This window comes from Equus przewalskii, chromosome 3 (assembly GCF_037783145.1).
Source record: "Equus przewalskii isolate Varuska chromosome 3, EquPr2, whole genome shotgun sequence".
Lineage (NCBI taxonomy): Eukaryota > Metazoa > Chordata > Mammalia > Perissodactyla > Equidae > Equus > Equus przewalskii.
The window spans coordinates 59,696,353-59,709,721 of NC_091833.1; the positions used below are offsets into that span (position 1 = coordinate 59,696,353).

At 46.6% G+C, this 13,369-nt stretch overlaps 2 protein-coding genes across 51 annotated transcripts in view; one reads left to right on the forward strand and one right to left on the reverse strand.

The window, feature by feature from the left end:
* CCDC158 (coiled-coil domain containing 158) overlaps positions 1-2,023 on the forward strand; it is a 91,656-nt gene extending 89,633 nt beyond the window's left edge. For all 50 annotated transcript variants that reach the window (XR_011538660.1, XR_011538663.1, XR_011538653.1 and 47 more), the window contains one exon: positions 1,765-2,023. Coding sequence is in view for 39 of the 50 variants with exons in the window: in XM_070614576.1 (XP_070470677.1) it covers positions 1,765-1,841 (77 nt within the window). In the remaining 11 variants the exon portion in view is untranslated. The remainder of the gene's footprint in view (positions 1-1,764) is intronic.
* Positions 2,024-5,006: 2,983 nt separating this feature from the next.
* STBD1 (starch binding domain 1) lies at positions 5,007-9,856 on the reverse strand. Its single transcript, XM_008520815.2, has 2 exons — positions 8,968-9,856; positions 5,007-6,897 (listed from the first exon to the last, which is right to left on the reverse strand). Exons 1-2 carry the CDS (start codon positions 9,173-9,175, stop codon positions 6,044-6,046), a joined length of 1,062 nt encoding a protein of 353 aa, XP_008519037.2. The 5' UTR covers positions 9,176-9,856; the 3' UTR covers positions 5,007-6,043.
* Positions 9,857-13,369: the final 3,513 nt, after the last annotated feature.

The following is a 13,369-nucleotide window of genomic DNA, read 5'->3' on the forward strand; positions in this document are numbered from 1 at the left end:
AGGAACGATACTGCTGACCAAACCTCAGTGGGACACATATTTTGAGTGGTTTTTCACATGAGACTTTCCTAAACACTATCTTTGTCGTTTCTCTTAGGTCGGTAGACAAGCATTTTTATGACGGTAGCCAGAATAAGACTGCAGTTAATAGCCAGGAAACAAAATTACAATATTTGGCCTTACACAGCATTTTAATTAGCATGGATTATGAGAGACTGTGCCACCCAATGAATCGCTAAATAAAAACATATACTACTTAGAAATATATAAAATCTATTTGAATGAGAAACTATTGTACTCTGCAGATGATAGGCAAGTTTTTGAGCATCAATTCTCCATGGCTGTTCCCATGGATATGGGAGGATATGGATATGTTCCCATGGATTTGGGAGGGCTATCACTTTTTATGCTTTTCTGATATAAATTCATGAACCTAGGAACCTTTGTCACAGAGAAATTAATTTTGGAGTATACATGTTATTCTTACTCCATCTTTCTCTCTCTAGAGAATATAAGTTGCTAGATGAAGGGTAATAAATATTCTTCTAAGAACAAATCCTTGTAAAATACATTTAACCTTATTAATAATAATAATAGTTGCTGTTAGCATTTATTGAGCACTTACCAGCCATATGCCGGGCCCTGTACTCCGTGCTGTACTTAGGATTCTTCATGGGAACCTCATGATGACACTGGAAGGTGGATACTAATGTCATTGGAAAATGAGGAAACGGAAGATAAGATCATAGCCAATACGTTCTAAGTCATACGATGACTAACAGAGCTGGAACTGGATCTGTGCAATTTCTGATTACAGGATTCACATTTTTAATATACTAAGGCTATATCAGATAGTTATTAAAGAAAATTGCAAATCCTTTAGGTTAACCCAAGATCCCTGTATATGTAAACATCAAGAAAAACGTTTGATTTTAGTCCAAATAGACATGTTATATTTGTTTAAAAAATAAAAAGACCTTTTTATTGAATTCATTGTCTGGATAGAAAGTCTCTTGGAAATTTTGAAACACATTTTGGAGAGAACTTATCAAAATTTAAAGTGCACATATGCTGCGACCCAGAAATTCCACTTCAAGGAATTTATTCTACAGGAAATAATTGTACAAATGCACAAGTCCTTTTACAAAAGTATTTCCTATAGCAGTTTGTTTGTAAACGAAAATAAGAAAGCAACTTTTTAAGATTTCTTTCCTAACGTGTTGGTACATGCATATAATGGAATACTATGCAGTCATAATAAAACATCTTCACAGCTGAACTGGAAAGATGTTGGCATTCTGTTAAGTGTATAAAGCAAGCTACAGAACAGTTGGTACCTTATACCACACATTTCCATTTGTGTAAAAAAGAAAACTCCTGTGTGTGTGTGTGTACATGAAGATATTCACCAAACTGTTCCCAGTGATGACCTCGGGGGAGGGGTCAGCAGAGTAAGAGAACAAAGACTGACCATCTCTTTGTACCTTTCTGACGTATTCAAATTATTTACAGCTAGTATGTATTACTTCTAAAATAATAATCATCATGCTCACTTAAAACAAGTGAAAGAGTAAAGATTTACCTTAGGTCTGTTTCATAACATCAGTCTTTTAAAAAATTTGCTACTTTGCAATTTTTAAGAACTTCTTGAGCTCCGAATGTAGCTCTTCTCTAGCAGCAAGCTGACCTTTTAAGAAGCACATAATAGAATTTAAAGCCTGAGTAAATGTTGCTATTCTAACTTTATTTTATCACCATTTTCAGCAATGTCTTCAATGATCAGAAATCAAGAAAAGAGGATACAGAAAGTGAAAGACCAGGAAAAAATGTTACTAAAATGATGCATTGCTTGCCTATTGTTTACAGAGGGATGATGCCCAATTAATTGTGGTGTTACTTATAATTAGTGCCCTGTGTACCTTTTTCTTTAATGTGAAAATTTAATAAAAGATACCCTGTCCTGTTAACTCTATTTTGAAATAAATTATTCTTGAATGCTCTTGCAATAAAACTTCAAACAGTACTAGCTAGATATGAAAGTATTCGTTCCTTATAAGATATAATTTGTGCTGATACCAATGTGTTGAAATAATTATGTTTTTTTAAATTATCTTTACTGGTGCTGAGGCAATAGTCATTTTCTTTTTCAGCTTAAAAAAACTTCTTTCACACGAAAGTGAAAGATGTGGTATACTGTCCAGAACAGAAGGACAAACTGCACCGTACTGACGGGTTCCTTTGGTGACCCTGAGCTCACTGCTTGTTCTGTCAATATAAGTGAATGTAATCAGATAACACTACACTGGGGCCCACAGTCAAGACTTCTGGAAAAGTTTCTCTTTTACATATTAATAACAAGAAAGAAAGAAAGAAAAAATTTGTTATTCCTCAGCCAGTGGGTAACTTCTACAGATTGAATGGATTAAGTCTGCCTCAATCAGATTTTAATAAAGTAGAGGAGTTTGTATGTGGAGTGTTTTCCAACACCAAGATCCAATTCTCTGTGGACACCAGCTGGGTGTCCTGTGAGCCAGTTCAGTTCTGACACTAACTCTAGGGAGTGAGTCCCATAAGACTGTCCCCACTGCAGATGCTAATCACGAGTCCCAGGCCGCCTGTACTTCTAACTGACCAGCTGTAAATTGGAGGTTCCCACAACCCCTCCTCAGTTTCAATAATTTGCTAGAACGGGTCACAGAACTCAGAGAAGTGCTTTCCTTAGTATTGCCAGTTTGTTATAAAGGAGACAGGAACACCAAGTGGAGGAGATGCATAGGGCAAGGGATGGGGTTCGGGTATGTGGAGCTTTCGTGCCCTCTCAGGATGTGTCACCCTCCCAGCACCTTGCTGTGTTCACCTGCCCGGAAGCTCATCAGAGCTCATTACTGAAGAGTTTTCTTAGAGCTTAATCTTGAGTCCCCTCTCCCCTTTCCAGGGATTGGTAGGTGGGGCTGAAAGTTGCAATCCTCTAATCACTTGGTCTTTCTGGTGACCAGCCCCATCCTAAGGCTATAGAGACCCACCCCCACCAAGTCATCTCATTAGCATAAACTAAGCCTCCATCTAAATGGCCTCAAGAATGACAAAAGACACTCCTGTCACTCAGGAAGTTCCAGGGGTTTGAGGAGCTCTGTGCCAGCAACTGGGGACAAAGACCAAATATATTTAGCATACCATAGTATGTGAACCAAATAAAACGGGTGAGAAGAATGGATACAAAAATGTTTCAGTTGTGCCAAAGACAGCAGGGATGATGTGGCAGAAGGCTAGCCTCCCAAAAAAGCCTGTACTCCTTTTCCATAGTACAGATGACACTGAGACACAGCTGTCCAGCTAAAGGCTCTGTTTCCCAGCACATCCCCTCACCCCACATCTGGGTGTGGCCACCTGACCAGTTCTCACTGGCAGGTGGACACATCAATATGTGGCACTTTGTGGCCAAAAGTTTCAGTAAGCCTTTGTTTTTCCTCACTTTATTTCCCCTTCCATGGGCTGGATACAGTGGACAGTGAGGTCCTAGTGTAGCTGCGGGCCCTCCACGACCAGTTCAACTGGCCCCATCTTATCAACAGTAATTAAGAAATTGCCTTTCAGAAAATTTGCCAAGTCACATAGCCGGAGCATGCGCAGAAGAAATATTGACCTGAAACGACTGCAGAACCAAAGATTCTCCTGCCCACGGAACCAAAGGACTGGGACATGACTGGAACTTAAAAGTCAGACTCTTATCAGAAGTGAGGGTTCTGTCATTCAAGATGTCCAGTGTTAAAATTCCTTCCCCACCTTACCGTAAATGTTTGGAACCTCATCATAAGTGTTTGGAACCTCATCATATATGTTTAGAACCTCATGATAAGTGTTTAGAACCTTACCAGAAATGTTGGAAGCCCACCAGTCAAAACCTACCCCACCAGCATTTCCACGTGCCAGCCGGTTTTCCCTAACCTCTTAAATTTTGCCCCAAATAATGGGGAAGACAGATGAGAGGGCACACGCCCCTGTCTCCCTGCAAATCAATCTTACAAGAATAAAGCTGATTTCTCTCCCCAAAGCTGATGCCGTAGTTAATTGGCTTATGTGCATCAGGCAAGAGAACCCCAATTTTGTGCAGTAACACCAGGGGATGGTAGAGCCACAGCACAGGAGCCTGGGCAACAAAGTCTGCAAGGAGGAGAGCTGCCCTCCTGCCAGCAACACCCACTGCTGACTGTTGCGGGAGCAAGAAACAAGCTTCTGTTGTTGCAGCCTTGTTACATGTGTGGTGTCTGTGATGGCATCCAGCGTGAGCCCTAACCAGTGCAGATAATAAACTGACTAAGTAGGGCATACGTACTTCCACAAGAAAATCCTTATTTTTCTTCTCTAAACGACAGTGTTGGTATTCTAAGCACATCTAATTTCAAATAATGATTTTTAAAAATATAAAGTTTAATATGTATCTTTTACATCAATCTGCTTTACTGAAAAATTTATTTCATCAGGTAACGATAAAATGGCTAGTTATAGAACTCTGGAGATATTTTAATTGTAAATTTACCTTTAGTTTTACATAATAAAAATGCTTGGGCATTCTGTGCAGAAATAGCGAATGCCTTCTGAAGTCCTCACTGGTAGGAAAGAAAATTCAGTATGAAGCAGTCATATACATGGATTTAACATAAAGGTGCTAGGAGCCAAAAACTGTCAAACACAGCTCTTTTAAGCACTTTCTAACACTAATTTCGGTTGGATCTATGCTCTTTTCAACAAAGACTATCTGTAACCAGGATTAAACATTGTTTTGCCAAAAGATGTTACACTTAGTAAAAGTTGTTTTAACATTTAAGAATTAATTTTCAAGTACAGGCATGCATCATACCCCTCCAAACAAAGGTAAAGTTTTAAAAGAAATATTCTGAAACTTTTCTTGATGTTTGCTTTTTTCTATGTGTCTGTTATTAGTGGAGGAAAATATTAGTATTTTACATCTAAGCTATTATGGTGCTAAGATTTAGACAATTCAGACGTTTAATAAAGATATTAAAACTCAGGTTTTATTATTTGTTCAGTTATAATAACAAAGTTTAAATGTTTATTTCTTCTCAGAGCAAAGATGTACTTCTCTAGCACTGTCCTGTTAGAATTTTGTTACCCAGGAGAGCCATTGGGATGAAAGGGGAGGGGAGAGGGTGAGACGATTGCTATGGGACAGTCCACCTGTCAGTCAGACCTGGGGTGAGAGGGGAGGGGCAGTGCGGAGAACGTCCTATGAAAGCCCCTGGAGTAAATGATGTGTGTGTCCCTCCCTGCCATCAGGCTGAACCCACACCTGCCAGCCTCCAGCAGGTACCACTCAGGCCACCTCACTCAGCACACACCTTAACCCCATTCTCCTTCCATTCCTCGTGGGCTGTTCCTGATGACCGACTCTGATTCAGCTCTTAATCGTTAAAACAAAGACATACCTGCTACCTTCAAACCATACCTGGCAGGTAAAATCAAGTGGAAAACATTGGGAACTTTTAATGCCTTACCTCATATCCTTGCTAATCACATCCAGTGACCAGATGTTTTCTGATCACAGTTCCATATGGTGTTAACTATTTTTAAATAGAAAGTGTGCATGTAGTAAAGAGAGCGTTTCTCCAGCTGTACCAATAGGAAATCAGCTCTCTTTGAAGGAGGCTTGTTTCACCCCCTTGGTTGAAGAATCACCCAAAGGCTCAAGCTTGAACCCTGTGCAACTGGTTCGTTTCTGTGCTCCCTGACCAGTCCACACCTGAAACTTAGCCAAGTTACTCCCCAACAGGACCAAGCCCTAAAGTAATAATGGATCAGCATAAATCCATCCATCAAGGCCACAGGAAAAAAAGTCCATACTCACTGGAAGTATTATCTACGATATATATTTCTACACATTAGACAAAAGCCACTAGCAAATTTGAAACAACTCTGATGGCTAAATTTGGGGTTACACTTCTTTTATTTTAAGTTATTCAAGTGCTCCGCAGCCTTAGCCTCTTCCACATTCTGCAACAGCCTCTCCAATGCTTTGCAAACTGAGTCAGGGAATCCCCCACCACTTGTGAACCACTTTATCTTCATGGCCAGTCTCTAGGAACCTATTGCTGCATTCTTCCCAGCGGGTAACTTCTCCATTCTCTACCACCACAAACTTCCATTCCACCACCGTATCTGCTGGCAGGGACACTGAGTGAGACCAGAACCCATCCTTGCTACCCTGGAGTGGGATGTAAGTGTTCCATCTCCCAAGACTCTCATGGTCTCCAGTGACTGCAATGAACTGCACACCAGTACTTGTTACATAATGGACCTGGAACCTGACACTAACTTGCCGAGACTCTGAAGACATTGCTACTACCCTTTTTTGTTTCACATCCATTTCCTGACCTCTTGCATCCACAAGAGTGCTTCTGCCATAGTCCATTCCTTGGTTTGGGTTTAACACTGGAGCCTTAAGACTGCCACCCAAACCAACATCTCCCCAAGATGAGTGCCTGGACACCATTTCCCAGTCCTCGTGGTCAGCCGGGGTCTGATGGTCCAGCTGCGCACGGCTCACATCTTCTTTAGCTCTATCCGTGACCAGGTTGCTAGAAGGCAACTTCCCTGCAAAACATGGAGCTGCTTTAGCAGGCGTCTCTTGTCCTTTTTGAAATCCCCGTTCTTCTCTAGGAGATTCAAACCTCTCATTTCTTGAGTAACCCTTGGAGTGCCCAGTCTCAGATGTAGTTAGAGATTCTGTCTCTGGAAACTGTCCAGAAGGAACATGGTCTCTTGGACTGACACAGTCACCATCTTCTCCCGAAGGACTCTGCCGTCTGCACGCTGCTGCCTGCAGGCTGCCAGGGCCTTTGGTCTCTGAAATCAAACATCCATTGCTTTCTTGCAGATGCTCTAAAAGACAAAAGGAAAAATGTAATAGTGTTAGGCAGTTCATGTGAGAAAAACAGGTTAGACTGAGAAAATTTAATTATTGAAGACTATCACTGTCCACAGATCACAAAATTCGTTTCTATTAAAATCAAGTACTTAATTACCTAGTTTAGACACTAACTGCACCAACACTGTGCTCTGAGAATACACATGTATATCCAACCTTTTTGATCCAGAAGTGTCAATGTACCAGCAAAGAGTGTAAAGGAAGCGGCAGGGTGGAGAGGCAGACGTGTAACCCTGTCACCGTTCTTGTTCTTTGTAGTCTAGGCCATACTGGCATGCAACCAAGTCAAACTGTTTGGCCCCTATCAAAAAACATCCAGGGGGCCGGCTGCACGGCTGGTTAAAGTTCCACATGCTCCACTTTGGCAGCCCTGGTTCACAGTTTGAGATCCCGGGCATGGGCCTACTCCACTCATCAGCCATGCTGTGGGGGCATCCCACATACAAAAAAAAAAAATAGAGGAAGATTGGCACAGATATTAGCTCACGGCCGATCTTCCTCACCAAAAAAAAAAAAAAAAATGTCCAGCCTGGAGGGTGAAGAGCTGCATGGCTACCCTACAAAACAGAAGAGTACATCGATACTCCTGGGAACCAGGGGTCAGCTCTCACGGATGCGGGCAGATGAGCAGCAGCTGTCCCTGGGGGACAGCAGGGCAGCACTGGGCAAGAGCTGGGAGTGAGGGTGCGGGGAGGGGGCTGGTTTCTCCTTGCCAGCCCCGTGTGCTTCAGGAACCTCTCAGACAAAACATAGGCTCTTTACATCCCCTCCCATTGTACTCAAAGAAAAAATGTCCTTAAAGTTCACAATCCATGCTCCCTAAAGGCTCATTTTCCTTCTTGGCCTCCTCATTGGTAATCCAGATAGCTCCCTACAAGATGGAAATCTCCAGAATTTTACAATCACACAGATGGGGCTTTTGTTTTTTATTTAGGGGAGAGGGTCTTGTTGAATTTCGTATCTTTTTAATGGTGGGGTTGGAAGTGAGACAAACATTACTCCGAATTCCCAAACTTTCAACCTAAAACAGGAGGCTGGCTTTCAGAAAAAGATGAATGATCTGTCTGCTCGTCCGAACCAATCGGGGAAAGGCACAGGGCAGATTTTCAAGCGGCTGAACAGGAACACCACTCCACTAAAAATAAAGTTCACAGATGCCATTTTCTCCGTTAGGCTGGAGTCCAGGCACGGACAGCTGGCTAAGGGGGGAGCCCTGGAAGGGAAGGTTTTCCACCAGTCCTCTTACTTTGCCCAGCATACAGTCTCTAAAGTGTAGTTTTAAACCTAGACGTCAATTCTACTCTTCGGAGTTGGGTCCCCTACGAAGCGCGTCCCTTTCCCGGGGGTTAGACAGCCCCGCGCTGCCCACGCTGTACGAGGTAAGCATGGGGGAGGGCCCGCAGCTCTGAAATGGGCAGCCAGCTTACAGCCTCTGGGCTGCAGCCAAGGCCTTCATGGCCGGAGTCCAACCTGAACTTTGCCTTCCCGACAGAAGCATCCAGATAGCGGGAGGTGCTCACAGCACGGATGTTCCCAAACCCAGCTCTTCCATGGGGTGAGGCATGGGAGGACATGAGGCTATGGGACTGGGGCTGAGAAAGTGTCCCTGCTCGATCAGAGACTGAAGAGGGTTGTAGGATCCCCCTAAAACGAAGCACTCCTTTCCGAAGGCCCGGAAGGGGCGCCGCCGCTGCAGGCGCCCGCACTGCACCAAGCGCCGCCGAGTGAAGGAGCCCATCCCCCTGGGCGCAGGGGCAGGTCCTCACGGCGGCGCCGAGCGCAGAGCGCGGCCCCTGGACGATCAGCCAGGGCACCTCCAAGGCCTCCGCGGAGGGCGAGAAACCTGCCGGGCGCGTGCGCACCAGCCGGAGGAAATGCAGGGCGTGGGGAGCGTCCCGCTCCGGCCAGGGGAAGCTAGTCTGCGGGAATGGGCCGCTAGGAAAGCTCCAGGTGGGGTTTCCTCCCTCGGTGAACTTCAAAGCGCCCTGGCAGATGTGCCCTCGACACGCGGGGAGGAAGAATACCTGGTTTGGTGACCAACTCCGGCTTGGAAGGTCCAGGGCTCAGGCCGCCGCCGCCACCCTGATCGCCTCCCGCAGCCGCAGCCTCCCCAGGAGAGGCGTCCTTCTCCTGCTCCGCGTCCCCCTCCTTTCCCGTGTCCCGCAGCAGCCAAATAAAAAGCGCCCCGGCCAGACCCCCTCCGACCAGCAAGGCAGACCACACGGCGCCCATGGCTGAGAGGCCGCTTCGGCGGGAGACCACGGCGATCGGGACGGGGACTCAGGTCACGCAGGCAGAGCCACACCTACCCCGTCCGCTCCAGCCTTTTACGGTCCCCGGCGGCGGGCGCTGCCGCGTGGAGCCCAGCCCTCCGCGACTAATACTCAACTTTCCCAGCCCCGCCCCGCTCCCCGCCCCGCGGCTGCAGCCGCACGCTCCCGGCAGGGCGCAGACTCAAACGCCTTCCTTTTCCAATATTTTCCATTTCCGACCCCGCCAGTCTCCGGCGGCCGAGTGCACGGGGTGCCCCGTTCCACGAGTGTCCCGTTCCACGTGTGTCCCGCACGCGTAAAGAGCCCAAGTGCGCACAGCTATCGCGCGCAAATTCCCTCCTGCCCCGCCGCCTTTCCTTGTCGCTCCAGGGCGTGCAAGGGCCAGCCTGGCCTCAGCCTGCGCCGGGCCCCTCGACGCCTCCTCCCCATAGACACTCAGCAGCAGCGTGGCCAGCTAGAGCCTCCAGGAACTTAGACACGGAAGAGGCCAACGTGCGTCGAGACGCGCGGGCCGGGGGCTCGGGCTGGAGAGGTGGCACCGCCGGGTGGGGTGGGGTAGGCGGGGAACACCGCGGGCGCGGGTCCGGACCCCTAATGGAAGCTCCATTCGGCTGCCAGTTAGCTGCGCTGAGTCACCCCCAGCCTCCACCTCCCCGCCTGTAAAATGGGAGGATCGGACTGCGACACATCCATCTATTAATGCCAGTCATCTTCCTCGACCTCTTTTAGGGGTTGTTGCAAAATGCGCGCCCTCCTGTCTGGACTGGAAGTTGCCCGGGGACAAGCTCCTACGGATGGGTTTATTAATAAAAATAGCAACCCTCTTTGTTAAACGTTGTCTGTGTGCCAAGTGTTTAATGTATGCATTTAATTTGATCCTCAGACAACAACAACCCTGTGAGCTAAGAATTATACACATTTCTCTGTAAATTGATGGTTTTACATACCAATTTCAAGCTAATGATTCCCACATTTGTATCTGCAGAGTGAGCCTTTCCCTTGAACTACACTCTCCTACATCTAACTGCTAAGGCCACAACTGGCAAATATCTGCCTTGGAATAATTACCGAAATGGCTCCCTCTGGTAAAACAAATCGTACAAATGTGCCGGATTCTCGAGCAGACAGAATTCCCTGAGAGGTGCAAGGCTCGGCCAGTGGAGTTCCTGGAGGACTGGTGGTGCCTTGGTACAGGTCACAACCCCTACAATTATAAGGGAGGGAATGTGGGGGAGGAAACCACCAACTGGGCATCTCCTCCAGGAGGCTGTTAATAACGTCTCAAACCCAACTCACTCAACTCCGGATCTTCCTGCCCAGACCTGCTCCTTGCCTTGTCTTCCTCATCTTGGGAAACGGCGACCGCATCCTTTCCCACTACTGAAAAAACAACTTGGAGTCTTTCTTGACTCCCCGTTTTTTACCCCTCTCTCAGGAGGCAGTAGAAAATTCTGCAACTCTTTCTTCAAAATATATTCAGAATTCTGCTTCTCTCCACAGCAAGTGCCACCCCCATCTGCCACCATCATCTCTCACCTGGATTTTTGCAGTCGCCTCCCACTGTTCTTTGTGCTCCCACCCTTGAGCACCTACAGGCTACTTTCAGAGCAGCAGTCAGAGCGATCCTGTGAAAACACTTCCTTCCTCCATGCCGCTGCTCAAGACTCTCCAGCTGTTCTTCATCTCATGGTGAATCCTTGAAGACCCTGCAGGGTCTGTCTCCGGGGCCCTCTCTGAGCTCTTCTCCGTCTCTCCCTCCTCCAGCCACACTGGCTTCCGGCCTAGACTCATCCTTCCTGCAGATATCCATCCAGATATCTATCCTCTCCCTCGCCCTCTTCAGGTCTTTGCGCAGGTGCAATCTGCCCTGTGAGGCCTTCCCTGATAATCCCAATTTTAATTCCAGCCGCCTACTTCCTCTGCCCTTCTCCTTCATTTGTCTCCTTAGCATTTAGGGCATCACTTCTTCTTCTTCTACTTTTTTTTTTTGAGGAAGATTAGCCCTGAGCTAACACCTGCTGCCAATCCTCCTCTTTTTGCTGAGGAAGACTGGCCCTGAGCTAACATCTGTGCTCATCTTCCTCTACTTTATATGTGGGACGCCTACCACAGCATGGCTTGCCAAGCGGTGCCATGTCGGCACCCAGGATCCGAGCCGGTGAACCCCGGGCCGCCGAAGCGGAACGTGCGCACTTAACCACTGCACCACCGGGCCAGCCCTTAGGGCACCACTTCTAATACACTGTATCACCCATGGATTTGTGCTGTTTAATTTCTCTTTCTTCTCTTTAGAATGTAAACTATATGAAAGCAGGGTTTCTTGTCCTTTGTTCTCTGCTGAATTCCCAGCACCTAGAAGATTCCCAGAGTGGTCCCCTAAAAAGTACAGGTGGAGTAATTGAATTGAAAGCTCTGTACATTCCCAGTTTGGAGCATTACTGTCATCTTCATGTAGATTCTATATGCGTTTTTTAACACAATGTAGGTGTTACTGTTTTGTCAAGTAGTGTGTTTATCACTATACCATTGCAAAATGATGTTCTTTGCCTCTATATAGAAGACCTTTGAGCCTAAGAAGATGGGAACAAAAAGGGAAGCACACTTGGTAGGGATGAGGGAGGAAGATGATGCGTTCTGCTGGGACGAGTTGCATTTTAGGCACTGGTGGGAAGTTGGAACTGGGGGTCTGTAGTTTAAGAAGAGGTCAGGGCTGGAGATATCGGAAACTTCTTAAAGAGAGGTGGCAATTAAATCGTAGTAGACACAAATTTTCCAAAGGGAAGTCAAGAATGAGCTGAACCTGAGCCATCGGGGTAATTTTAAGAAGAAAGATTGGAAAGCTGCCTCCACATTGCTGCTTATGTGGCAATGATATCTTGATGTTATGTCTAAGGGGCCATAACGTAGTGCCCATTTTCTAATTGATTATTATTCTATTAAATAGAGTATAAATAGATACAGATGTGGATGATATTTTAAAGTTATATATGGGCTTTTTTTCTTTAACTTCATGCAAGAAAAGATTGTTCACTCCTGGTGCAGAGGGATAAGGACAAATCAAAGAAAAGCAGCTCTGTTTGCAGGGCTGGGCGATTAAAGAGAGTGGGAAGGAAGAGCTAGGGAAGAGAGAATCAGGACTTGTTTCCAAAGTCAGGGACAGAAAGCAGTGCAAGGTGGTGGGGAGGCGGGACGGAGGTGTCGCTCAGCAGAGTTTAAGTGGATGGAGGACTGAGACAAAATGGTCGGATTTGACATACAAGAGGTCGTCGGTGACTTTGCAGTGTTTGTGGGGTGGGAGTTCAATTTTGGGAGGCTGAGGTGTGAAGGCTGTGGAGTCCAACACTGAGTCAGCCCTCTCTCGAGAAATTTGGAGGAAAAGGTAGGAGAGAAATTGAAGTATGGCTTAAGAATAGAACAAGGCCCAAGGGAAGTTCTTTCAGACCGAGAGAGGCCTGGGCACGTTCGTAAGCAGGAGAGAGCCGGTGAGACCTCGACTGAAGATGTGAGGAGGAGAGGAGGCACTTCACGGGAATTCCACAAGGGAGGAGGGAGCGGCGCGTCAAGGACACCACTGGAAGGGTTGGCCTCTGACGAAAGAAGGAGAGGAGACAGGCATGAAAAAAGAAAGGAATGAACATAAGAAACATTTTGAGGTACAAAGGAGTCAGGGAGTGAGGCTATCATCCAAATGAGAAAAAGGAAATCTCACTGAGGTTTTAAGGAAAGCAAAGGAGGTAGGAACTAACCACTGGGAGACCTCTCCCTCCTGGAGTCCTGTTGATTCTTCAGTCACGCTGCTCCCTGCCCTGTCATTCCCAGAGCCCTCGCCCCCATTCAGACCCCACCTTGCTCTGCCTAGACAACTGCAATGGCTTCCTAATTCATCTCTGCACCTCCCTCCCCGCTGGCTGCGATCCACTCTGCAACCACTCTTAACATCATCGTCCTGAGAGGAGTCCTGAGCAGGCAACTCTTCTGTCTACCAGATTAAATTAACCCCATTTTAGCCTTCCAGGCCTCTATGACACAGCCCAAAGACCTCTCCAGGCCTTTCTCCTACCATTCATCTGCCCTCCAGCCACCAGGACTCTCCCTCTGGAACCTTCAGTCATTGGTCTAGACATTTCCTAAGAGCCACTTCCTCCCTTGAAAC